A 26,445-nucleotide genomic window follows, 5' to 3' on the forward strand; every position below is an offset into this window, starting at 1 on the left:
ACGTGAACTCGACCACGTCTTCGTGCAAGCTCATCGGGCTTCCTTAGAAAGCAGCAAAATAACGCGAGAAACACGCATTCGGATCCTCTGTTCAGAATGCAATTTACTGCTTTTTGTCTTTTTTTCCGCAGAGGAAAGACTTTCTCCTTCCTTCTTCTCTCCTTCTTAATGAAAGATTCCTTAAAATCGGGCAAAGCGAGCACGCACCTTTTTGAGGTCCATTAAATTTCAAATTCGATACGCGGCGGAGCACCGCTGGCGTTGGTAACGTTCAGTGATGTAAATTCTACGTGAAAACGTTCATGACGTTAAAGGGAGGAATGGTGAATTTACTACCGAAGAAACCGATAAAACTTTCTTTTGCATCCATCGATTACGACTTTTCGTCCAAGTGTTCTTAATAATTTCTAGATAACGTTATTTATGTGTAGCAGTGGTATGTGAAATATCGCGAATAAAATTAAACTTATGATGGCTCTTGAAAACTTTTTCATATTTCATGTGAAAATTGTTACTTATCTTCTTCGTTTATAAAAAATAGAGAAGGGAGAAGGCTGCTATAAATAAATCTGCGTACATTTATAACCTTCTTCGTTTCGAAATAGAACCATTGGCCTCAAAAAGCTTTGCTGTGAGAGTGTGTTAAAATTGCAGGTCGTTCGTGTCATAAAAATTTGTTTCCCATAGTATTGCAAATATTAGCAAAAGCACGAACTTGTAATATTTTAAATCAATACAGCGTAATGGTTCAGTGTTCTCTGTTTTTGTACAATTAATACCAATAAATAGGTAGAATCGTAGAAACCGCTGCTAAGGTTTCACCGATTTCCTGTCTTACTCCATCCCAAAAGGTCTCGGTTAAGGTTCTTGAACAAATGTATAATTACTTATATTAGCAGCAGGAGTTCTCGAACATTTTCTGGACTTTATCGTTCTCTGAAAATTGATGCAGAAAAATTGTGATTTAGTTTTATACGCGAGATACCAGCTCGAAGGAACAATGTTTGCGAACATACGCTCACATAATAATTTTTCCGCTCTTATAATTTAGTGGAACATAAACTCCGTTATTTTTTGTCGAAGGTTCCAGAAATATTTCGCGCGATGGTGCACATTTTCATCTCTTCGTCGCTATTTTTCAATTTTTTATTTTATACACGTATACACACGTATTTGCGTTTTGCTTTCGCTTCGTCTATCTAAATTTTCAAATAAATGTAGTGTGAAAATTTGAATAAATAAAACAAATCGTGGAAGCAATATAATATATTTATTCGTATGTTGTATAAACGGCACAATTTGATACTCGTCAAACTTTTAACATAGATAAATACATTTACCAAATTTTAGCAAAAAATAAATAAAGCATCACTCGTACAGTCAATGGTATAGCAATCGATATTTTCTAAATATTCAAGGGGATGACTAAAATCAATATTTAATCATAAAATCATGTAAGATGATGTTTTTGTTAATACAATATTTTGGAGAATTGAATGACAGCATATCGAATATTATTCGTGCAAAAAAGACGAAAATATGATTTTTCTTTTTGTAGTCTTTAATTAATTAGTTTAGTGGTAAAAATAACAATCGCCGCACGATATAAGAAATATTTTAAGAAAAATTGCACTTGGTATTCTAATTGGAACGGATCAGAATCATTTACTGATTATCATATTTCGATCTTCCTAATTGCATCGCCGCTCGGTCGCAATCATTCGCAAATTGAATAGCAGAACGATTCCGCTTTAACACTTCTCCTGCGGCCCCTAGCTTCAAGGTGACTAGACGCAGTCGTAATTTATTTAGTCGTTTATAAAGCGGTCCCCTTTAAGCCCCGGGATATTCGCGATGCGGAGGAACACGATACTCGAATCGAAGTGCGCGGCTCTTTTAAAACGAGTTCGTCTCTGCCCATAGTTTGCATCTACGAAAGACTGGCTTTTCGTTCCAGAATCCTTTTAACGAACGAAACTTACGTTGAACAGATCGTGCATGCTTTTACTCGCGACCCGTTGGGTACAACCTGGAAAATTACAGAACCTAAGCTCTCGTATACTTGCAGAATTCATTTATTTAGAACTTCGCGTGGCTCTTACGAAACTAACGTTAAATATTCACGGTCTCAGAAAACGAACGATGCCAGACGCAAAATAAATTTGCTCCTATCAATTCAATTAACAATTTACCCCTTTGAAACACGCGTCACGAAGCACACGATGTGAATTTGTTTCTTTTTATAGAATAACAGAAAAGTTGTATTCGCAGAATATCGCTTCTCTTCCTCTCTGCTCTTCCATATTTTGGCTAATTTGAAGCGAACTGTAGACTCGATTTGATTTTTTATTATATCGGGAATCGGCAAAAAACAGCATCGAAAGTGCTTCTTGGTGATCAATATGTCAGGGTTGAACGCGTGCAATGCTCTAGCTTGTGAATGGCCCGTTACACCCTCTCTCGTTGCCTATGAATCATTTAAGGTTCACCCTATATATCCATCCCCATTCAACGCTATTGTGTTTACGCGCGTTACGTGCTCGAAACCGTGCGCAACGGGCTCGTCTTTTTGGCCCCCGAGGTCGATGGAAATCTTCCGTTGTTCCATCCGTTTTCTACTGATTTTTCAGCCCCTGATATCCGTTCTTTGATGTTTCTCGTCGACGGATCTTTGACGCTTCACGAAGATGTAAAACAGCACGTTGGGAAAACTTGTTTGTTGGCGTGTCTCATACTTCGCAAGAAAATAAGTCCTGACGAGTTCGAGGGATCAACTTAAATCAACTCACGGCGGAATATAATACAACAGATTCTTTAGAGGAAAAATAAGAAAGAGGAAAAGAGAAGCTCTTTTGTAAGATCGTGTCTAATTTATTACTTGAATTTGCTATATTTTTCGTCCATTTCCTTTTTTGCTTTCGCTACAAAAATTCGAAACGAAAACTGACGAAAATTGCGAAGTATCTACGAAAAATATAAAATATAATATTTCATGCGGTATAAGGATATCTAATTTTCGTAACGCTGCGCCGTTTCGTGCAGTGTACACGTTACACACGTTACACGCGACACCTTCGTGCGATGGGTGCCAGGCTGTTTCATATTTATTAACCTTATTTTCATCTAAGTGACATATTTACATACATTTTTCGCTTATCCTATATCGTTTAACTCGTGGTACACTATGCGAATTAATATGCATAGTCATACTTCGTCACCAGCGGAAGACAAAGCTTATGAAATTTTATGTAAAATTCCTCTTTCGCTGAAACAAATGAGAACGTTACGAGCAGAGCGTATTGCAGATATTTTATCCACGTTGTAATTATCTATTTATAGTGGAGCGAAAGAAAGAAAAGACGAGTAGAAATTAATATTGGTCGTTAGATACTTAGCAAATAAATAAGAATAAAATTAATACCGATACCTTTTCTATTCTGTACTGCTTTTTTTTCGATTTGTCGCACTTAGTTTCACGCTTTCTCGAAACAAGGATTTTCCTGCAGTTTGCTATTCAGCATTGTATCATAGATTTTATCAGCATTTCTTCTTCAAATTCCCAAACATCTACAGTTTAAAGAATACCTCGAATAGAAAAGAAGTAACATTTGGTTAGTTTCTTGAGCACGGTCGGATCGCCATAAATCTTACACAGGCGCTAAGTTTCGACGCCCATCCTTTTCATTTTTTTGACCAAGATTCCATCTTTCGCCAGGAATGTTCTATTTGCGTTTCAACGTGGTCGTACGTTTTTATAAATTATGGAATGCGCCAACGGCGAGATATTCTTGACGAAAGTTGCACGTTCACACGTGCTTACACAGCGAGTATTGCGTATGGCATCCGTTGCATATTATACCAACTGCACTTTCCTTCGATATTACATAATTTAAGAACACGCTGCATTATAAATATTATATAATAAATATATATATATATGTTTACATCTCATCTGCATGTTGACAATACTGTTCATTTCTTCATTTTTTATGCTGATTTGCGAATAATCCGATTGGAAATTTCAGACTACGCAATTTTACAGCTACTTTATGTGTACATGCTTACAAATTCGCAAATAATATTCGTATTATTAATATCATTGTTACATACCTAAACCTGCACATTTATTATTAATTCATTCATATTGACTTTTACTGTTAACACGTTTAACGTGTATTATTTTCCGCTATTGATATTTGCTAAATAGTATCGTTTGAAATGTTTAATTTTATAGTCGAACTTTACTATTAATCATTCGTAATACTCGTGTAATATTTGTCGTACAAACTTTGAGTTTACCGTTCAAGTTATCTGATAATTAATAGATATGATATTTACCATAGCTATCCTGAGACTCATAAGAAAGTTAATTAAAGCATTCGAAACATATCCAAAATTCTAAAAGTTGGAAAGGTTAAGCATCGGCAGCATCAAACGCCGATATCTATGAAAAACGCGGGGTTCGCATAAAACATTTTTCTCGCGAGAAACGTGTGTACGCGTATCGAGTACTATCTTTTCTCCGATGTGCAGGCATCTAAATATAAGTCCGGCTGACAGGCCATCGCGATTTAGAATGTATTAAGTCTGAGTTAGCATCGAATTACGTAAAGAAACTTTATGATTGGAAGCTCGATTTTCACGGTTCGATCAGCGCGTAATCTTCGATCGAATCATGTACATTCACCACTTTAAAGATTTTTTATTTCTTACCTTTTGCCTCTTGTTATAATCACTCTTTAATTATATTTATAATCTTCCTATCAATTGAATTTCCAAAATTGGAAATTGTTATTTTATGGTAAAACAATATTTCGTGGCTGTTTTACACGAGTTGCTCCGTATACATGAATAAACATGACTGGATTCAGTGAAACTCGAACAAAGACAAATTATCGATAACCACGGGTGACAATAGTTTGTTAAAATCATTGTCTCTCACACTGAATCCTCGATTGCGTGTTATTAAAAGCGCAAGTATTCCGTGAGCATACAGGAAGAATAAGTGATTCGATAAAAAGTATTTTGGGTGGGTGGAGCGTTATCGAACCCTTTTTGATACGAGTTTCCTTTTTCTTTTCTCATATTACAGCCTGTGAATTGAAAAGTAGCTGTCTCAAATTTGACGACTTATTTTTTATACGATTCATCGATAAATGAAACTTTCCGTGTTTCTCTTGTAACAAGAGACTTTTGCGCTTTATCTTTCGCGTAATGGATGAGTCATTATACGGAAAAAAATTATGAGAACGATATCTACGCTGAAAATCATAGTAGACATCAGGACACATTCGTTGGAATTCTTCTCACGTTTCTACACTGTTGCTTCCGATGATGCGTTCTTGACTGACATCCGTACAGTAGTACACAAAAGTTTCGTAACGTAGACTCTGTCATTTTTAGACGACAGATGCGAGGCTCGTGCCGGTACTGGAAATAGATCGTTTTAAATGTTTTTTCTCAAAACGATCGAGATACGATATTTCCGACGCGTAGATGCGTAAAAAATCACTCTTGACATTTTCCACTGGTATTTGATAAACCATTTAAACGCGTCGGTACAATTATTCGATAAGAAATTCGCTTGATAAATACTCTAAGAACAGTGTGACCATCTCTCTATCGACAGTTCGTTACGTTCTTATTGCATCGTATTATATTATTCAACAGCTGGAAATTATATAGAAGCATTAAGATTTCTACTTTGTAACGTCAGTTTGATCAACTAACTTGGATTCATTTCAATTGTAAATCATCGAGAATCTGCTGATACTTACAGTATTATTCCGTATGTATATATACTCTGCTATTGTAACGTAGATGTACAAATAGCATTCTTTCTTCTTCGATAATTGGCAAACATGCGATAGTTAATCTTTCAATTTATGTACATTTCGAAGCTTCGTTTATCGGAGTCCATATCCAATATTTCCAAGATATAATGGAACGCACATTAGTATATTTCTATCCCCTATTGTTGCCACCATACACTTAAAATTCTTTGCAGAAGTTACTCCATAAAAACTAGCCATTTAGCTGTTTGCTCCGTTACTTCGTACGATCAGCGTTTTCTCTTATTATCAGCAAACAGCTCTTTAGAATTAACGACGAATATTTCTCCCCTATCTTCGCTGAAGATGCAGGCTCGCCTTTAAGGTCATTCGCATTTCAGATATACCTATTATTATACTAACTGCGAGTAATTAAAAGTGCAGCTTATCCTGTCGTTAAAGAGGGCGTTGGGAGAGCGATCTCAATTTAACGACTTAACTTGTCTTAAGGACGGTTCTCATCGACGATGAACAAAGGTGTAACCCACGCGAAAGATCGATACGCATGATTATCGACTTGAACAAATTGAAGGGGGTGTAAACCCGTTAATCAAGCGGATGCGTATTCCTATCTTGCAAATAGGAGCTGATGCAAAATAAAGACGCAGGCACAGGGTTCGTTCGCGTTGATTATAGAATCATCCTCGAAAGAACGTCTTGAAATGAAAGCGCACTTTCACGTTCATTGATCCGTGCTAGCGACGTTATACGTCGCGTGCCGCGTCGCGACGTTTCACGTGCATCTTCAAACGCCTTTCACGCTGATGACGACAAGCTCCGTTGTCTTCTTGGAATTCTATTTTCAACACAAAATGGGTAAGAGATATTTTATGTAGGACGTGTCAGTTTAATGATAATGAATATTAAGATCGATGGCAGTAGCTAGGATGAGCTTTTCGCTCTTCTCTCCACTTTTTGTTTTATGAATTCTTTTTACGGTTATTGCAGATTAGAGTTAGCTACTTACCTCTAAGATAGCATGGCGACTAAACGCATCGCTGCATGGTAGGAATTCATTTTATAAATACTAATGCAAGTTGCGTTTGTTGCTATTGGACTGTACTCTGTATGACAATTAAGTTCGAGTATTATAATACGAAGAACGGAGAAATTGTATATGAATACATTTATTAATTGCTTTACTATCAGAAAAATAATCTACTTCGGTTGTCAAGGCTTTTCAGATAGCTCATATATGTCCAGCATGAAATAATGTAGTTTAAAGTTTAGTTCAACTTCAGGACCCAAGATAACTGAAAAGTCGAAATTGGTGGAAATTACAGAAATAAAACTGCATAAGATCTCGTAACTTACGAACTTCTCTTCGTCGGATAAATTAAATGAAACCATCGTCATTTTTATACTAGCTTCAGCGTCCCATTCATTGCCGTTCATGAATACGTAAGGACGTAAGATGCCCGAGCAGAGCAATACAGGTTGGTTGCCAGAAGCTCCTTTATTGCCACTTATCAATATCCCGAAGCAAGTAAACTACGTACACCAACAATGAAACGCTAACGCAGTAAACTTGAGCCAGAGGTTTCTATGCTTCAACGAATCATCGAACAGACGGTGTATATAACGTCTCGCACTTTACAACGATAAAGCTTTTCTGCAAACGATCCTTGTATCGTTTCCGTGTAACGCGTTCGTGCACGAAGAACATGATTCGAGCATGAAAACTCGAGACGAAAGAAAGAACATTATCATTAGTGTGAAAGAGCTTTTCAGAGAACATTTTCAAAAACGCTGCAGTAAGTAGAATAGCGAACGAGCTTTTCCTCCTTGCGAAAAGTGAACGTTCGAGCAACTTCATAAATCCACACGAAACTAGAAAAAATAGAAAAGTTGGCAAGCCGAACGTTTTCGGGTCAGAACAGGCCGTGTTCCGTTGCCTCGGATACTCTAGTTGCGGAATACTTTTCCCATTTCGGAGACAAAGGAGCATTTATCGCAGCGGGATGCCAATGGCAGCTCCCAAAACGCACATATCGACCCCGTGCATGCACGATTCACAGAACCAAGGGGAAGGTCGCCATGCGGTGAGTATCGGGGAAAAGGAGCCATGAAAGCTTGGTGTGTGGGTGGATTTGCATCGATGTCGAGAAGGGATCTGCACCCTCCTAGCAGCAGAGAAACGTAAAACAATTCGGTGTTTGACGCAGAGGACGCGGGTGGTGAGCGTAAGGTCGGTCGAAAAAATCGACCAGTGGTAGGAGGCGTACGCGGGCCAACCCCAAATCTACACCGATGCGTGGGATGTTGTGCGATGTCTTCTCGCGAGGGTCCCAACTCGTTTGTGTGAGGGAGCCGATGAATATTTCGGGAATTCCTTCGCGAACGAGTGACTTTAATTAAAATCGTAAACGCATTGTTTCTCCGTATACTTTAATCATGCTGGAAATTTTATTTCGTCACAGTGATGGAAAGTTCGTGTCGACTAGAGGGAACGATGCGAAGAAAGTCGATTTTTCGCGACGAGCAGTCGTGTTTAATTAAGAAAATAGGTCGCCGTGAGCCTTAAGGTTATTGCTTTCGAAGATGTACAAACAACGATGCTCGGTTGCTAGAAGTTCTAACTAATCTCAAAATTACCGTAATTAATACGAAAACTCGCCAAGTTTCAGCTGAGTTTTTAATTCTATCGTGACTAGGCAAGAATTCGATCGTCCTTGATGTTTTTACTTTACAACGATACCGTGTTAGGTATACACGTGGCACTTGCGTCAAACATATTTTGTTTCTCATTCACGTAATTAGCAAACATTCGGTATCTAAATAACGATGTTAAACTTTTAACAAACGTTTTACTTATGCGTATGCATGATACGTGGAGCGCAAACGTAGAGCTTGGTAATGCCAACACGTTTAATTGCGCTCTTTCAGGCAACGATTAGCCACGATTCACGATCGATCGCCGAGTTATTTTCCTTCCGTAGGCGTGGAACTGTTATCATCTCGGTGAACGTAATTCCAGGCCTAGTTCGGTCGGTGGTAATTTTACTTCACCTCGTTTTTCCGCCGTACATACCTAGAAAGACCGCGAAACGGTTATCGAGGTGTGCATCGACCGCGTCGCGAAACAACCGGTCTACACGTATCAGGAAAATTTATTGGCAACGTACGAACTAGTAGCCACGTACGTTGAGTCTTCGCTGGCACGTGAAACCTGGTATCGTCAGTTTGCAATCAATTTTCATAAATTATGCCTGTATACTGTTACGGGGAGTTAGCAAAATATTAGAGCAATAATGTAGTTAAGCACGAGTCTAGTCTCTTGATTTCTCAATATCTTCAATGAAGTTGAAACTTACATTGAGATACTTCTGTCTAGAAATTAATAGAAATTGCTTGCTTTCGATATTAATTTCAAATCCGAATGTCGAAATTTCAATTTCTACTCCTTTCACGAGTAACATAGAATTCGTTTGCCTTGGAACATTTTGTTCGCCAGCAAACTATCGAAATAAAGAAAAGTATCGTTAATATCAGTAGCATTAATTTCGATTTGATCATACATCTGTCGACAGATTCGGTATAGTCGTAATTTAAAATGTTTGACCGATGGCAAACAGCTTTGCGTGATATCGTTTCTGAGCGAGCCGTTTACATCAATGATACCATCAAATTTCCATAAAGTACAAAATTTTGTCGGCGGTGTTGTACCTGTCGGTTTATTTGCATGCATGACGATAGTCGACGGGCATAATCGGTTTTCCAGTTGATCGGAGATAGGTAGTCGATTCACCAGTAGGATTTGCCATAGATAAACATCGATGGGACGTAGGATGAACTAGTGTGAATGGTCGTGGCCCACTTAAGCTAGTTAATTTCCGAAAGAACCAGCTCCCGCCACGCTAACCACGTCGATAATTAATAGACTTCAGTCTGTGGCTAGCTGACATATGATTTCTCGTGACATCGTACAGTCACCTTGTCTCGCGTGCTAAACTGGTGACAGGCTGCACACGATCTCGCTTCGATGTCGTGTCAGTTAATCGATAAAATGTCTACCACGAAGACAATATAATAAATGTATAATACAGGTAGGAGTTGCAACCTTAACGAACATTGCGTATAAAAAGACGTATCTTAAAATAGCCTTTGACTCGCGAAAAATCAAACATACGAATTACATGCGTGTCTCTGCATGTTTGGCAGAAACATTTTTATGGGATGCTTTGCAATTAAAGAACATCTAACGGGTTATTGAAAGAAGAAGCTTGGAATTCCGAAGGCTCGGTATAAAGTTACAAGCGAACCGTTAATCGATAAGCTTCACTGTCATGAATAATCATGAGCGCCGAAGACATCCGATCTTACGAAGCCTAAATTAGTTTCCGTGCAAGCACTGTTAGCTTTCGTCAATACCTTTTTGATATCGTGATTCCTGAGGAAGATAAACCTTTGAGCCGTGGACGATTGATTTAATGGAATTTCGATCAATATTGAAGGAGTGTCTTTGATGATTCTTGTGATTAATTCGGAATCAATTCTGGATGGATTGCGTCGAGCACGGTCGAGTTTATTTTCATACGAAAAATGATTCGATCATTATATGAAACGTAGATTGGCATGTATTTCAGTTTGATGGCAGATTTCTACGGCTTCGTGAAATTTTCTTGGACTAGAAAAAGAGGGCAAACAGGTACAATATATAATAATATATAAAAGTAATGGGTAGAAGATCCATGATACGAAAAATAAAAATAGAATTTATAATAAGATTGTGTAATACATATGATTTGTAATTAAATTAAACACACATGTACATGCGTTTTGTTAACAATAACCATTTGATCGTGTATACGCGTTTACATTGTAAAATGCAGCTGCGGTTCCATATGCAATTCCATTCGAGGATTCGATATTCGAACGAATTAATTATTGCTACGCAATCAATATGACGGTTTTGGATCGGTGAATCCAAATATATCTGTTCTCAAAGACTGTTGAATAATCAAGATCGTTAAACATTGGTCGAACTTACCTCTGCATCGTGTCAGCGTTCAGTGGAATTATTAGTGCATAAGCCATTCCTACCTGATATATAAGCTATTCCCGGAGTGAATGAAAAATGCACAAGCTACATAGAAGTCGTGACAAAGTTCGTATATAAGTCGTAGAGAGAAGACATCGCTTGGTCTATCTTGTCAAAGTTCACTTCGAATTTAGCTCATCGTTTACGATGTGTCGGAAATGTCGAAAGATATACAAAATCAATTTTCGATAAAACTTTTATTAGTAAAAAAAATAGAAAACTATACGTATGAGGATATCGATACGAGCGGGAAGCTCAAGTGGAGTACGCGAATTCAATGGGGTATTTTGTTCGTTTATATCCTCTTGCACACGTTTCGCCTCAGTTTCTCCCACTGAAATTACGTCGATCTTAAACTTCCACGAGACCCAATCGAAAGTTCCATCATAATTAAAAATTTTCACGTATTCGACGAAGAATTAATAGCCGTTCTTCACTGGACAGCGAAATGTAATTAATCGTCTACTTGATTGTAATTTTACACCTTATCGATGTGCTCGAATTCGCTCGAATGGTTTTTATCAACCCGTTGCCTGAAGCGAGTAATATACGGTTACTCGAGTACAATTCAAACTTTACGTTCGAACAATTTATATTACGTCGAATAATAGTAGTGTATTCTCACACAATCCTTGCGGCGACAAACGCAAAATATTTCCATGACGGTATACAGCTACAGTAGATATTACTGTGTGTCATAACCACACAGACAATCGATCAATTTGCCTGGATTACGTGGAAATAGTGTTTCACTGCAATCGTTTCCTAGGCAGGAGATTGGACTGGGGCTCGTTCGTTGTCGTTTTACTCTACTTTGCCACTCGATATTCGCTGATATACTTCGCGTTGACGCGCGACGCCGCGTAATTTTCACGATTTGGCCCTGACCCGTGCCAGGTGATCGACCATTTCCGGAGAAAATGTCGCGCCGCGCGTGTTTGGCGAATGCACACCGACGACCGAAAATATAACTACGGAAGATTTAGTAGAAGCATAAAGTTACACGATAGATCTTAAGTTGGGACAATGGTAATTCTACTTCTTGTAATTTTAAACGGTACTTTAATGTAATGGACCGCGCGTACATATATCAGTGAAGGGATTTGGTAAAGCATTATGGGAATGGAAAAGTACATTGTAAATGTCGCAACGGGTCGTTAGAGTAAATTGACTTTGACGCTTCAATCCTTTCGCTACTGTACTCCGGGAATTAAAAGCGTTTTTTTGTACAAGGATAGTACACAGTAGGTACCTTTTATCAAAGTGGATGGATGTTTAAATGCTTTGTATAAGTAGCTACAGCTTAACACATATAAACGCGAACATACATCACGTCGTGTTTTATCGTGATTTTGTTCGATTCCCATTGTCTAATTTACATCGTCGCGGCGATTCCAAACGTTAAGGTATTTTACCGTTTCGATAGGTAGCTTCCGAACGGTATAGATTACCGTAGGAGTTAATTGAATAAGGATCATGTTAATAGAATTTCGAAACCAAGCGTGTACGATAACGTTGTACGGCTGCATAGGGAGAAGAAGCATCAGACTAGGGTCAACGACAGTCTGAAATAAAGCTCGTTCTCGAATTAACTCGCTGCGATTCTTTCTCCCCTCCTCTTTGACCGTCGATTATTCTCGAACTTGGTTCTACCGTTTCGAAGACACTTTGTGCTTTGTGAAATTGTTGTTAAATACCGTTCGTTGTTTCGTAGACGGCTGTGGTTAAATTAACGCCAAGCCAATCGATAGCCGTTTGCCGAAGGACTCGATTATAAATTCCTCTCATTTGTCTCTTTGATGTACTTCATCGTGTGCACGTTAATGCGTTCTGCATCGTCGTTAAATTTTTCTGAATAATGGCTGAGCGTTATTAACTCTACTGAAATCGTTACTAATCCGGTAAAATTTATTACGAGCTTAAATAGTCTAAAAATTTTCGAATTCATCGCCCTATTCTTGTAATATCGTTGTGATAATTACTTTTGTAACATTTTACTTTTCTTTTACAGCCGTATTCGCTTTTCCTTCTATAAAAATGTTCTTTCCCGTCGTAAAAATATGTGAGAATTGGCGAATTAAGTTATTTAATAAAAAGAAGCTTTTATGGATTATAGGATTTAGGAATTAGATTTCTTTTAATGTTTTACGGATGAACGATTTTCGAAGAAGATAGCAGTGCACCGGCAGGAAAATCAATAAGACATGAATTTCGTATCCATTCCGGATAACTGGCTCGATGTAATATCATGAGCAGGAATTAAAATAGTTCAAATATTTAATACATCTTTATTACTGATATTCTTAATTTAATATTTCTAAAAATATTCAATATCTGTTGGCAACTAGTACTATAATAAATACATTAAAATATTAGGTTGTCCCAAAAGTTTCTTTCGTTTTACAAGGAAATAATAGATGCACAACCTCGTTTGCTTTATATTATTTTATTGAATTATGTATGATCCATTTTGTTCCAATAGAATATTATTAGAAATTCTCTATCTTACTTTATTACACCTATTTTATCTTAAATTGTAGAATTAATAATAAATTGTGGATAATAGAATGTGATTAATTGCTTAGTTGGCAATTAACTCGTTATAACGTTACGTCGGTTAAGTTAACGATTTGTCTGATACGAAGTTTCAGAAGCAAATAAGCCTAAACTGATTTCTCAACCCTTATGTACATACATACGTGCACAGGTATATAAGTATATACGATACAGGTATACGGTCGCTGTCACTATCACGCAGTATCAATTTTACTACTACGAACAGCATAATACTTGTTTTGTTGCGTTTAAGTAAGCCGCATTAAAGTATTCTTATTACCGTCTTAAATCTTCCATAGTTGTCGAGAAATAACCTCGTCATGAAATAACCGCGCTGTACATAAAATCTGTGATTCATTCGAAATTCAAACTGCAGAAGCATTCATTCAATTGGGAATTTACATATTACTTCAACTTGTAGGTATTGCAGTTTTTACTATAAGCTTCGTTCAATTTAATAACATTTTTAATAATAACATTTTTCAGTTCTACATAGTGGCGTTTTTTGCTTTGCATTTAAAGTAACCTTCATAATTTTCTACAAGATCTTTCCTATTATCGGTTCGTGTCACGAGTTTGACAAATAGCTCAACTTTTAACAAGCTCGCATTTTAAGTGGTCTGCCTCTATCAAAGTTCGTTTAACATGTTCGTAACATCTTAAACGAGGAAAAAATCAACTAAAATCTCGCAACTGTGAAATTTACAACTTCTTCAGGCATGAAGATATTGCTGTCGCTAAGCTATTACGGATCCTTTCTACGCGCTCGTCTTCAATTTCCTGCTCGTTCCGCGACGTTTCGCGAAACGTTTGGCTTTGAAAAGCTTCGCGACAAAGCGTGCTGGTCGATCGCATCAAAAAATTGTCGGACTATGAGTTGAATTCCAACAAATTGCGGGACTGTTGGTTTTCGTAGCGATGATTTCTGCTAAAATATTCCTGCTAACTTGGAATTGTTGGCTGCATGCTTCAAAAGCATGTCGCCGCATTTCTGTTTAATTGTACGTCGCTTTCTGGCTTTGCGAATAATAGCATTTGATGTGGCTGCACACCGTCTCCTCTTAGTCCTTGCACGCGTGTCCTGACAGCCAGGAAAAGAGGCAGAAAAAGAAAAAATATATCTGCATACATATCCATCGAGCATACAAAGGGAAATAATTCAACGACAGGCAGAATGTTCCTCGTCGAGTTTTAAAATCGTTCCCGTTACGCGAGCCAAGAGATTTGCGACAATGCGATGTTGTATGCACCGCATTGCAAATGTTTGTATGCACCGAAGCTTTGGTCGCGTTTTGTCGTCCTGCTGCTCGTAAATGGACGCGTCGTTCCTCAAAGGAACGCTTTTCCGGCTATAAAAGGTACGTCTATCTTTCCTATCTCTCCTTTCGTTCTTTGGCAACTTATCAAAGAACGCATGTTTTTGCGTGTACCGCGAATCGCATTGCAATAGGTTTGGATACGAACGTTTGGATACGTAGCTCTAGTCGCGATTGTCGAAAGAACAACGAAGATTTGAAGTGGATACGAGGATATTGTCGCTCGCAGATGATAAAGATAGCTCTCCGTTTTATTGAAACGCTACGTTCTACTCTTTGGTATTCGCTTTGAAGTGGCAAGAGTAAAAGAAGAGGAACGAAAAAATTGTTATAGTCTTTTTAAGCAAACTCTTTTCTCCGTGCCGTTCGAGATCCGTGGTTGAAAATTTACAATTTTTACGAGTTTCCTGAATGATCGTTTATCTAAACTGTAAGCCTGTTTAACGTACCTCAACTTTAGTGATTAGTTGAGAGCCATTGACCTTCCGTGAAGCGTTTTGAAGTTTCGTCAGCGTTTCAACTAGCTTCATCAAAGTTCGAGCAAAGATAGTTCTGGGCCATTCGATGGACTCTAAAATCATGAGCGAAATAAGCCGCGATGTTGGCAGAATGTCAAGAACCTTTTTTTACGTTTACACATTACGGAAACTTCAATTGCCACCCTATCGCTAATTTAGAGATATCTCCATGGAATTAACGTAATTCCATATTTCACGTTATCGAGTGTATCGAAAGAAAACAAATTTCGTATCTGATAGATTCGTTTTATAATCCACCATATTCTGTATGCATACGCAAGATAATCTACCGAAATGAAATATTCATAAATCTTGGAAAACTCGTACGCTCGGAGGAATATCAACACCATAAATTTTCTACGAGCATAATCGTACGCTCGCGATGAATAGACGTTATAGCTGGCAACGTCTTTTTCCCAGCAATTATCACCTCTCTAATATCATTGCACGGTTTAACGTGGTTCCATGAAGGGAACGTGATTTTCACGGTTGAATTGAAGTTTTATTCGAAAATGCAAATGAGAGTCGCGGTGTGTGCTTTCATCCTTTTTCGTGAAAAACAAACTGCTCGCCGTAATATTGCGAGAAGAAAGAAAACGACGACGTCGAGGCGGAAGGAAACTAGGTTCTCTAGACACGAAAGACGCGGATATTCCGCCGAGTCGGCGCAAGCGTCGACCCTTTTCACTCTCGTTATCTGGTTTTCCTCGTAACCGAGTGTATGCGCTCGGCCTCGAGTGCTTCTTCGTTATGACACGCTGGTCCAGAATTTGTCTAGGCGAACGACACCATCCTCTTCTACGTCTGTGCGCACACGTGTCTCGACAATTGACCGTCGAGACTAAAACTGGAACCTTCGAGACTTTTTCCCTTCTCACCGGAGAATTTATTCATGTTAGAATGGTCACTGTGGGGCTAATTCAAAGCGAAGTTCAACGTCGAGATAAATGTTGGCCAAGTTTGTATCTGCTTCAGGGAGTTGTTGAAGGACTCTTGTTAGATAGTTCCGCGAGTAGGAAAATGCTTTTGCAATAAGTAGGTTTGTGTTTGCTAATAAATTCATGAAGAACTTTTATCTAAAACGTATACTTGTGAATCGAGTGAGTACCTTTTTTAGACAGTTATATAAAAACGATAGTGAACTTTTGTCAAAGAAATTAAATTACGTGTAGTTTATGACATTTATAGAACTTATATTTAGTAGTATTTTGATGTATCTTTAGATTATCGACGGTATATAATGAAATAAATTATACTTTTGGAATTTGTATAAGAGGAGATATTTGTAGAGGAGATAATTGAACAACAATAGCGGCAGACAATACGTTTACTGCTTATATTATACAGCCAATTCGTTTGCGTATTTATAGTTGACATTTTTAGAATATTTACACTGTTACACTCAATTATTGATTTGGCAACCAAGAAACCTTTATTCTATCGGCAACTACTTTTACATACAAGCACATACTTCATTCTTATCTGTTCCTTACAACGTTTATCTGACCTACTTCCATGATACTTAATTTTTCTTTCCTTTTTTGAAGCGTTTATCGACAAAAAACCTTTTTAATGCGATAAACCTGATTGAAACGCCATAGTACAGCATATTATATATTAATTATAACAAATAAAATGGTTCTAAAATTAGAGCACTAGGGATCGTAACTTCCTTTCTGTTTTCGTTTTCAATGATGCTCATAACATTTTCTTTCCTTATATTTAATTAGAATATTTTCATTAATTATCCTATGCCTTGTCAGTGCATATGAAAATTATATCGACGAAATAAAATAAATAAAGTAAAATAATAATAAGGTAGGGAAACTAAAGTGAAATAAATAATTGTGAAACAAAACAAAATAATTAACAAGCTAAATTACACACAGAAAATTCTTACATAGTTTAAGTTTATCACTAACAACCACGATACTTCGTAATATTATCCGAGTTACATCGCAAACCATTGGGTTTCGTTAGATTTGTACAACTCTTAAATAAATTACGCAACGTAATTTCTCGGAATCTATTAGCAACATCGTCACGTCCTTGTATTTTTCCCAACCATGTGATGTGGGATTCGACGAACACGGTAAATAATTTAAAAAACAAACTGCTGATACTCGTAGGTCTCGTGGACGATCTTTCCGTTCCGATCTCTCTCATTTCTGCTGTAGCAGTTTACACGGTAGTCGTTTGAATCTAATTTAAGGTATCGATAACAACGCGAACTTAGTACTTACATGTCGATGGGAGGCGTTGCTATGAGGTGGATATCAGAATATAAATTAGCGTGTGCAGTCGAGTAATGATGTGTTCTCATCTCGTTAATTTACCTATGAGACTCTCGTTTATAGAACCGGAATTCTGATTATCGAGAAGGGAATAAATATTGCCTCGGGTACCTGTTTCTCTATTTGTTATGCTACAGGCTATCGAGATTTCAGTTTATTACTTCGAGCATCGTTAACATGTCGTAACGGTAAACATTATATTATAGAAATGCAATCAAAATGATAATTTTGGAGTGTACGAGGTTTATCGTTACTGCGGATGTAAAACGTGAATAAATAACGTAGTTATTTCTGCTCTCGAGTCAGTTCAGGTAATATGAAGAGATAACGTAAAATGTCAGGACACACTTAAAATAGAATTATCGTGCAAGATGTCAGGCGTGATTTAAAATCGGGTTAAAGTAGAATATTATATTCTCTGCGGCGAATAAATGCTCGCTGATTACCTAATGTTTTTGATGGTGCTTTTTCGTACAACTGTGAGACGTATGAAAGTAACACCTGAGATGTAGCTGATGTTAAACTTGTCCATTTCTATACGTTTCTTTTTATAAGTTCCTTCTTGCAGAATCTACGAGATGTAAAAGCAAAAATGGGAATTGAAATGATAATAATCTTTTTCCAATAAGAAATTTTCTATTGAATACGCCGACTTCTACGCTTTTCTTCGCGAATACTAAATCAAACAATAATCACATCTTCGATGTTGTTCAGGCAGTTCGTTTATAGAATATGTCCACGAATTTAGTTTACAAGGATTCTGTCAAACCTTACGACAACGAGCATCGTTGCTGCATTGCGTATAAACTTGCGCATATACAATTCTACAAGGCAGTACCGGTACATCTATCAGAGACGATGTAACGAGTTGTCCGATACTAGCTCCTTAAACCAAAGAACGTGCGACAAAGAGCTGTTTGTCGGTTCAAGCGAATCGGCTCCTTCCTCCCCGGAAACAGCGATTCCTTAGAAAACAAGTAGCACGATGGTACAAACAGGAAGGGAGAAAAATAAAATCAGCCGTTCTGGCTTTTAACTCATCGACCGATGAAAAAGGAACGGGGGAGAGGGAGATGGAGAGAGAGAGAGAGAGAGAGAGAGAAGGAGGAGAGAGAGTAACGTGGAAACGACCGGAGAAGCCGGCACAAGGTAAATCGATACGGGCCATGCAGCAGCCAAGGCTGACGGCCCTACGCTTCGTTCCGTCGTCTCTACTTTCTCTCCCGCTCGTTTCCTTGCGCCCCTATCATCCATTCTCCCTTTCCTACGCTCTTATCCGCACCCCCTTGCTCACAGATTATGGTGCTCCCTGTTAGCGATGGGAATGGAGCACCACTCGTTGTACAAAGTTTGCCATCGTGGCAGTGCCCCTTTTCTCTATCGGCTCGTGGGCCTTGAAAATCCGTACGTTGAATGTTCTAGCCTCTCTTAAACGCGACCAATGCGGTGCCGCGACAGCTTCGTGAATCACGAACAAAGATTTCCAACGCCGTTTGTTTTCTACCAATTTTCTGTTTGCCGGACTTTCTTGGCGTTTAGTTTCACGTACGGAGCTTCGGAACGCGAAAGAGGATTAAGGGATTCGCGGTCGAGGACCACCGGATTGTGGAATCCAAAATGGAAAAGCGTGGAACGGTGCCGAAGACCGCTGAAACGTACAATTCAAAACCAAAAACCGCTAAGTTCGGACGTTTGGTATCGGGAATGGCCGTGTTCAACTACTCGACAATATCGAGTTATGAACTTCGACGCCACGAGTATCTATGATAATGCGTTTCAACGTTCGAGGACATCGACGAATCAATCGATGCTGCTATCCAATGTGTAATTCGATTTAGAATCTCGTTGTATCGCTCGGGAGCTCGCTATACTATTGGCTTCGAAGTTTCAATCATTGCGTGCTAACGTTTGCTATCGTTTGTTCTACTTTTCGACCTAGTTTCCTGCAGAAATCGAATACTAATAGCGAAAACGATCAGCCGTGGGTGGGATGGATAGTTCGACATTGAGAACCATTAGGTTGTGTAACTCGACGCCGCGAACCTTCGAAGTATCTGCAATAATAAGCGTGTTTGTAATTTTCATTTAAAGTTCTCGCAATTCGTCTTAGTAGATGGTTCAGAGCTCGGTAAGACAAATACCATACAACTCCAAACGATGTAGATGCGTATATCCACAACGATTTGCGAACTAGAAAATTCGCTTTCATCAGTGAAAATAGAGCAGAAGTCGTAAATTCCTACACTTTAAAACGAATGATCAACGTATGTCTTGTTTGTTACTGGTAGTATAAGTAATAAAATAAAATTCTACTTGCAGAAAGTTTGTTGTAATACCTCTCGTCGTCTCGTTTGTGTCAGATTGTGGAGCGGCAAGTATCAGATAGCTAGTTCCGCAACCGCAACGTATAGTCATAGTTATGTTCGTTTTAAAACGACGTAAAAACTTGTTAGATTAATGGTTCCGAGACCAGGTGTTTTCCGGATGATTCTGTTGTTTTTCCCTAGTTCCATTGTTTTGACGCAATTCTGTACATAGCTTCGTAAATAAAACAACGCCCTAAACGAACCTCCATCCGAGTGGGAGTCGAGCTTTAATGTTCAACCGTGCTCGCTAAGGCAGGTCGAAAATCGTTAAGCCAATGTGCAAGTGGCATTTCCGGTTGATCTAACCGTTTGAAAGAACCGGACTGCACCCATTGTGACAGGGGACGACAGACAGTTCAATCTACTTTACGTCATTCACCGTTGATGCTTTCTCCTCGGTCAAAGTTCAAGCGTCGAATTTCCATCGAGCGCCAAGGTAGGTCCTTAAAATTCGAACGCGTCGAACACATGTGGGCGATGGATTTTTCAAAAATTTCACCAGTCGAACGCGAGTCGAGGACAAAATTCGTTCAAAGATATTGCACTATATTTTCCCTGAAACTCGACCTATTTCATCGAGGATAATGATATATATGGTGGATTATAATCGCGAGAAAATTAAGCGAGAAAGATAGAAGCTGACGAAGGATCTAAACCGCTTTACGGCAGAAATACGCGTAAAAATTGATGTATAATGTGAGTCGTAACTTGAGCGCCGTACAAACATTTCGCTATCTTATGGCATGCACGGTAAAATGCGTGGATCTTAGAATGTCCCTCGTGCGTCGATATACAGGGTGTCTAATATGTAGTTGGCAGCATAACTTGGAAAGATATGATTCTATGGCAAAATAAGATTAAAAGAGTACGCTTAAATTTCGGTTTTCGAGGGAAATAAATCTAAGGATTTATTAAAATAATACCACCGTGTTTCATTGTGCCTTTGCTAACAAAATTCCATCCTACATTGTGTATTTATTAAATTTTGTAATTGATGGCACAACTGCAAAACAAATGTTCAGTTTTTAAGTAATTTAATTAATTAATTTACATATCGCTGTCGCCATACTTGATTATTCATTACATTTGCTAATTGATCGCACACGGAAACAAGAATTTTCGCTTCTTATTCACTCTTTAAGTAATCTAATTAATTAATATACAGGCATTGTTAGGACGTGTGACGTATGGTAAAATTTGACAAACGAAGACGAAAATTAACTCGCTAAAATTAGCTCCAAGGTAATTGGAAATACAAGAATTAACCTGTTAAATTTAAACTCTACAATTACAGCAAATGTAAGAAAACTTTCGAGCTTTCAACAAATTTTCTGCCATATTTTTAATTTTCCTCTAATAATTGCGCCATCAGTCGCAGACCACCCTTAGACTCGTGTACGCGAAAAAAAGACACGCATACACGAACATGCTGCACGGATATGTAGAAAAGTTGTGCGAGCCTCTTGATGCCAACGCTACTTATCCACGCAGAAGTACGGGCGTAACCCCTCTAAATTTCCCCTAACCGCGGCTAGAATCGTATACGTTCATCTTTCTTTCTCTCCTTTCCTCTTCCGCTTTCTAGCAGTCTTTCTCGCGTATTCCTTCGACCTGCTTGTTACCGCGATCCCTTATCTTTCGCACAATAGCCCTTGCTCTTTTTGACTGCGCGTGACCTTGAGCAATGAACTCGAAACCCCGCAGATCGATTGAAGGGAACGAAAAATTACCAACTGGGATCTTGAGTTAAGGGAAGAAACTTTGCTTCACCACCAGAGTGCTAATTGACCAAGATCTACGAGATTCTCCTTATTTAACAGAAACTCGAGTGACGATTTAATCGAGTGACAACTTACTGCCGCTAATTGGCAGACTCTGAATACGAGAAGTTCGTGTTCGAAGGAAAGTTTTATATTTGTACGTTCGAAGAGAAGACTGGTTATATATAAAAGCAATGTTTCCTCGTTGATTTTTAGACACCACGATATTTTGCAACAAGACTTTTTTAATGATTCGACGGTATCGATTAAAGGAAATTTAGAGCATGAAACGAAACGTGAGAATATTACTTCTCTTTTAATTATTTGTTTCAACGAGTATAATTGGAGTAATATTTAGTATCATTTAATATCCCGAAGCTTTAGGATAAGATGAAAATTTAAATATCTCGATTTATCGCCATTGAAAACGTGTAATTCGAACGTATTTAATGAAGTTTCGCTCGCGCCAAAACTAATTGTTACAGATTGTACGCGTCATCTACAAGCTATTAGCAGTTTAATAATAGGTCGATCTCGAGTAATAATCCGCGCCGTGACACGTTCATTTTCCACTTTGGTTGCGGAGAGATCGCATTCTGAAGTGGCTAGCAAACGGTGAAGTACTACGATCGGTCATATCCCTTGAGACCTGTATAGAACACGATGCACACGTTTCATTATTAAAGCACGGTTGTGTAACTCCATTCAGTCGCCTGGCACGTTTTACCTTGTTTCTTGCTGCCGCGCCGCTTTGAAGAGATTTCGTGAAATGAACGGCCCCTTTCGCCAGAGGCTTCATTTTTTATGCAAAGTGCTTCAAAGAAAGAGGCAGCGATTCCTTCAGCGTATTAAAACAGTTCCAATCTATAGTTATGCTTAACAAGCAATTTTCATCGAGTTAAGTCATTTTTATTTCGTATACTTCCTCTCTTTTCTTCGTGGACTTGTCATTTCTTTTCTTCAATTTTCTAAAGACGTGATGTGAAAATGGAAATTAATACATACTACTTATAAGTTTTTGACGTATAAGAATGGGGAAATTTGTACGCATAGCTCACTTTAGTATCGTAAAACCGTAACTTTTATAATTCCATCAGTCGTTAAACTCGAAACAGGCCCAAATCTGAAGAAGTGGAATTACGATCTTGGCAACATAAGACCCGAATTTAATCTCTAAGATCTAGAAACTTAAGTCTGCAACAAGGGGAGATTCCGGGTTGATTCCACTCAGGTCCTATGACCCCACGGACATGGAAGCCGACATTTCTCTACTTTACGGATATGTGAGTTGAGGCCTTACAATCTTGGGGTGGTTCGGAACGCATTCCACGGCGGCAAGGAATTCCGATGGCGGAACTCAGATCCCACGACTCCGATAGTGGGATTCGATCCTCAGAATTTTACTTACATATGTATAGGTTTGTGCCAACAAAATTTTCACTACGATTGATTAGGTTGAAATAAAATTCGATCTTATCTTACGTAGATACAATTATTCTACGAATATCGTAGTTTTCAGTGCACGTTAACGATGTCTCTTTGCAAATATGCAAATACAGAAGTTCTCCGATACGTCATCACTTCTTTCATGCCATCTTTTCGCAAATATACGGCCGTCTAATATAGTCGGAATTTTCGATTCACGATTTTGTATTCTGCGTCCTATTGTTCGTTGGTAATAATTCAGCAGGTTTTGTCTACGCGTCGCAGTATCGGTTATCGAGATTGCACAATGCCGTCCATACGCGGGAAATATTTATGAAGGCATCTTGGATCGATGGTCGAAGCCGATGAAAAATAAAATCGGCTCGTCGAACAGTTCGCCCTCCGTTCTCTAATCATTCGTGAAGGGGAAAGAAACAGGAAGAGGGTGAATGGCTCGAAGAAACGATGAAAAGTTCGTCCCATTTCGAACAGTAATCCTGGCGTGTCGTTATCGAGGACAATTGCCATTTCGAGGATCGATGAGGGACAACGGAAATATATTCCGAACAACGAAAGAAATATAATTCCGATTAATTGGCTTGGGATCGATACGAGGAACTGTTTCAGACGAAGTTACTGATTGATAACGGTATCTTAAGATATTCGCGAAACAACTTCATGAATTTCAGTGAATTAGAATTACAGTTTTTAATTTTACAGGTCTGATTGAAAATTTTTAATATAGGATCGTTAGATAGATACATTCTGGATAAGACTTTGAATAGGATTTCGCGTGTTTTAGGATTATTTAAAAGAATGATTCGTATACCTACGATTGATGGTTATCGACGCAAATTATTTCTACAGAGCGTGATATTTTTCGTGCTATTCGGTACCAGTTATGATCGAATCAACTTTCTTCGTGTTAAAGACGTCTTACGTAATGCTGGCGAGCTACTTTGAAAAGAATTTAATGAAACAATTTATAAATCACGATTTTTTTTATCAAACGAACAAATCAAATTATTCTTCCGAGTATCGAGCACTATACTGCCGATAGGTTGAAGCAATATCGACGAATCAACTGTACTCGCGTTTTATTCTTTGTCGAAATAATTACGCAATTACGTTATTACGCGAAAAAGTGTGAAGAAATAATTCCCGATAATTGTTCGTATTGGGATTGAATAGAAGTTAATTCACGGAACGATGGTGATTTAACGGCGCGACGTTGTGCGAACTTTGAGATCGACACCGACATTAATGTGGCTTCCGTGAGCGCGTTTTACTGTGGAACTGCGGATCTGCAGGTCTGAGGAAACTTACCCCTTTTGTAAGGGCGAGTTTACGCGAGAAAAGCTTCCCGAAGTTCCGTCAAGTACCAGACACAAGACACAATTACTCTGCGAAGTACGCCTCCGTCTCCCGTCGGAAGAAAAACTTGAAATATTCCAGCTGATATCGATTTAAGCCGGGATTAGGGAACTTTCACAGCAGCGGGATAACATCGATGTTACTGGAAAAATTATTAAAGCCACCAGAGCATGCTCGGTTGATATTTGTTACCGTATTTCCTACTTTAAAAATATTTATTTCGTCGAAGAAAAATGTTACGTAACGATTCAAATAAATATATATTTGTGCCGCGATTTATAGTTTATTTCCGTCGTGTTATTTATATTTTCAGAAAATAATAATAAAACAATAATAATTCTCAGATGTGGACGTATAATAAAAGTAGAAACTGTGCTGATATTACCGCGAGTGAAATAAATGTTTTGTGTTTACGATTTCGAAATAAAAGCCACGAGAAGGATAATATTCGATCTATTTTTCTTCTTATTGCAAATTTTACTGAAGTGTGCAGGCTGTTCGTGTAAGCACGCCATAAATATTACGCCGCGAGCCGGCAATGAAATATGGTACAGGCGAAATGAGTTTAGAGAGGGTTAGTAAATGTCAGATGAATTTTAGGACGTCTAAAACCTCGAAAACCATTTACGGATAGGTTTATATCTTTCGATATATACTCTCTATGTTACTCGTTAAACGTAGTAAAACTTGCTCTTCCGCGTAACTATGTCAAACATAGGAAGCTTAATAAAAAATGTGCGAAAGGAAACTAATAATCTCTTGGTACCTTTATTAAAATTCTTGTCGTTTCTGTTACAGGATGACAGTACTGAGCATCCTACTCGGAGTCCTCGATTGGAATCGCAATATTTTCTGTGTCTTTCTACTGTGGGAATACTTCGTGGGATACTTAGTCATTTTCGTGTTATCCATGATGGTAGAATTTTCCATCTGCTTTCTGGCTACAAGGGGAAGCATCCTGGACACTGCAGCCAGAGCGCCAATGCAATATATTCTCTATGTTCGACTTCGTAAGTAATTCAAAATTAACTCGCAAGAGTTACATGAAACGTAGAAATGAAATGCAATAGAAGTGGAACGAACTACTATTTTAAATCGTACTTTAATGTATTTTAAGCCGATATGGGTCATAATTGATTGAAAAAGGGAAGATTGTATACATAAGCAGTAAAAATACATAGCAGAAGTTTCCTTGGCTTCTGCGTGCTACAGCTTTTATTAGAATTCTTTATAAACAAAGAATCGTGTCTTGTCGATTTCAGTGCTACCGGTTGTCTTCACCACGATTAGACGAGATATTTATGGTATCGAAACCCTAACGCAAACCAGTGCAAAAGAGAAATTGAAGTTGAAAATAGGTACGCGTATGGTCGCGTGTGATTAATTTACTCGTAAACGAACGTATCCATCGCTTAATGAAAGAACGAAAGCCTTTTAAGGAATGAAAATTTAATGCAAGTGTTGGTAACTTCTACGTTGGTATTCTGTCTACTATGTACTTGAAATCATTCGCGTTTTTGTATTAGGAAATGATCATACTTGAAATTGAAAAATACGAGAACAAATATTTGCTGGTAGTAGCTGTAAAACGATACGTACTATGTTACAGACGTCAAGCATCGGTATTGATAAAAGATTTTTTGCCAAAAAGATGTTATCAATTTTAAAAAGCGCGAGAAAGTATGAAATAACATCTATTTTACTCGTATTTTATTTAGGCACATATTCATCCATGGTTAAATCACCCATTTACCTACTAAACATATACTAAACGTATACTAGATATATTGCAATCTTCAAAAATGGCAAAATGCCGTCAAATGTTTCTAATATAGCAATGCTTGAGCGCCATACTAAAAAACTTCACCTCGTTTATATTCATATCATCCTAATTTCAACAGATTTATGTTTGATTGCATTAACACAATGTCGCCAAGAATATGTTTCAATAGTGGGCAAATTGA

General features: G+C 38.1%; 1 protein-coding gene across 9 annotated transcripts in view; it reads left to right on the plus strand.

Annotated features, from left to right (window-relative positions):
- The window catches only part of LOC122573563 (diacylglycerol lipase-alpha), a 52,925-nt gene that overhangs the window by 7,528 nt on the left and 18,952 nt on the right, over positions 1 to 26,445 (plus strand). For all 9 annotated transcript variants that reach the window (XM_043740087.1, XM_043740088.1, XM_043740089.1 and 6 more), the window contains one exon: positions 25,280 to 25,491. In XM_043740087.1, coding sequence (XP_043596022.1) covers positions 25,280 to 25,491 — 212 coding nt within the window. The remainder of the gene's footprint in view (positions 1 to 25,279; positions 25,492 to 26,445) is intronic.

The sequence above is a fragment of the Bombus pyrosoma genome, linkage group LG12 (genome assembly GCF_014825855.1).
Source record: "Bombus pyrosoma isolate SC7728 linkage group LG12, ASM1482585v1, whole genome shotgun sequence".
Classification (NCBI taxonomy): Eukaryota; Metazoa; Arthropoda; class Insecta; order Hymenoptera; family Apidae; genus Bombus; species Bombus pyrosoma.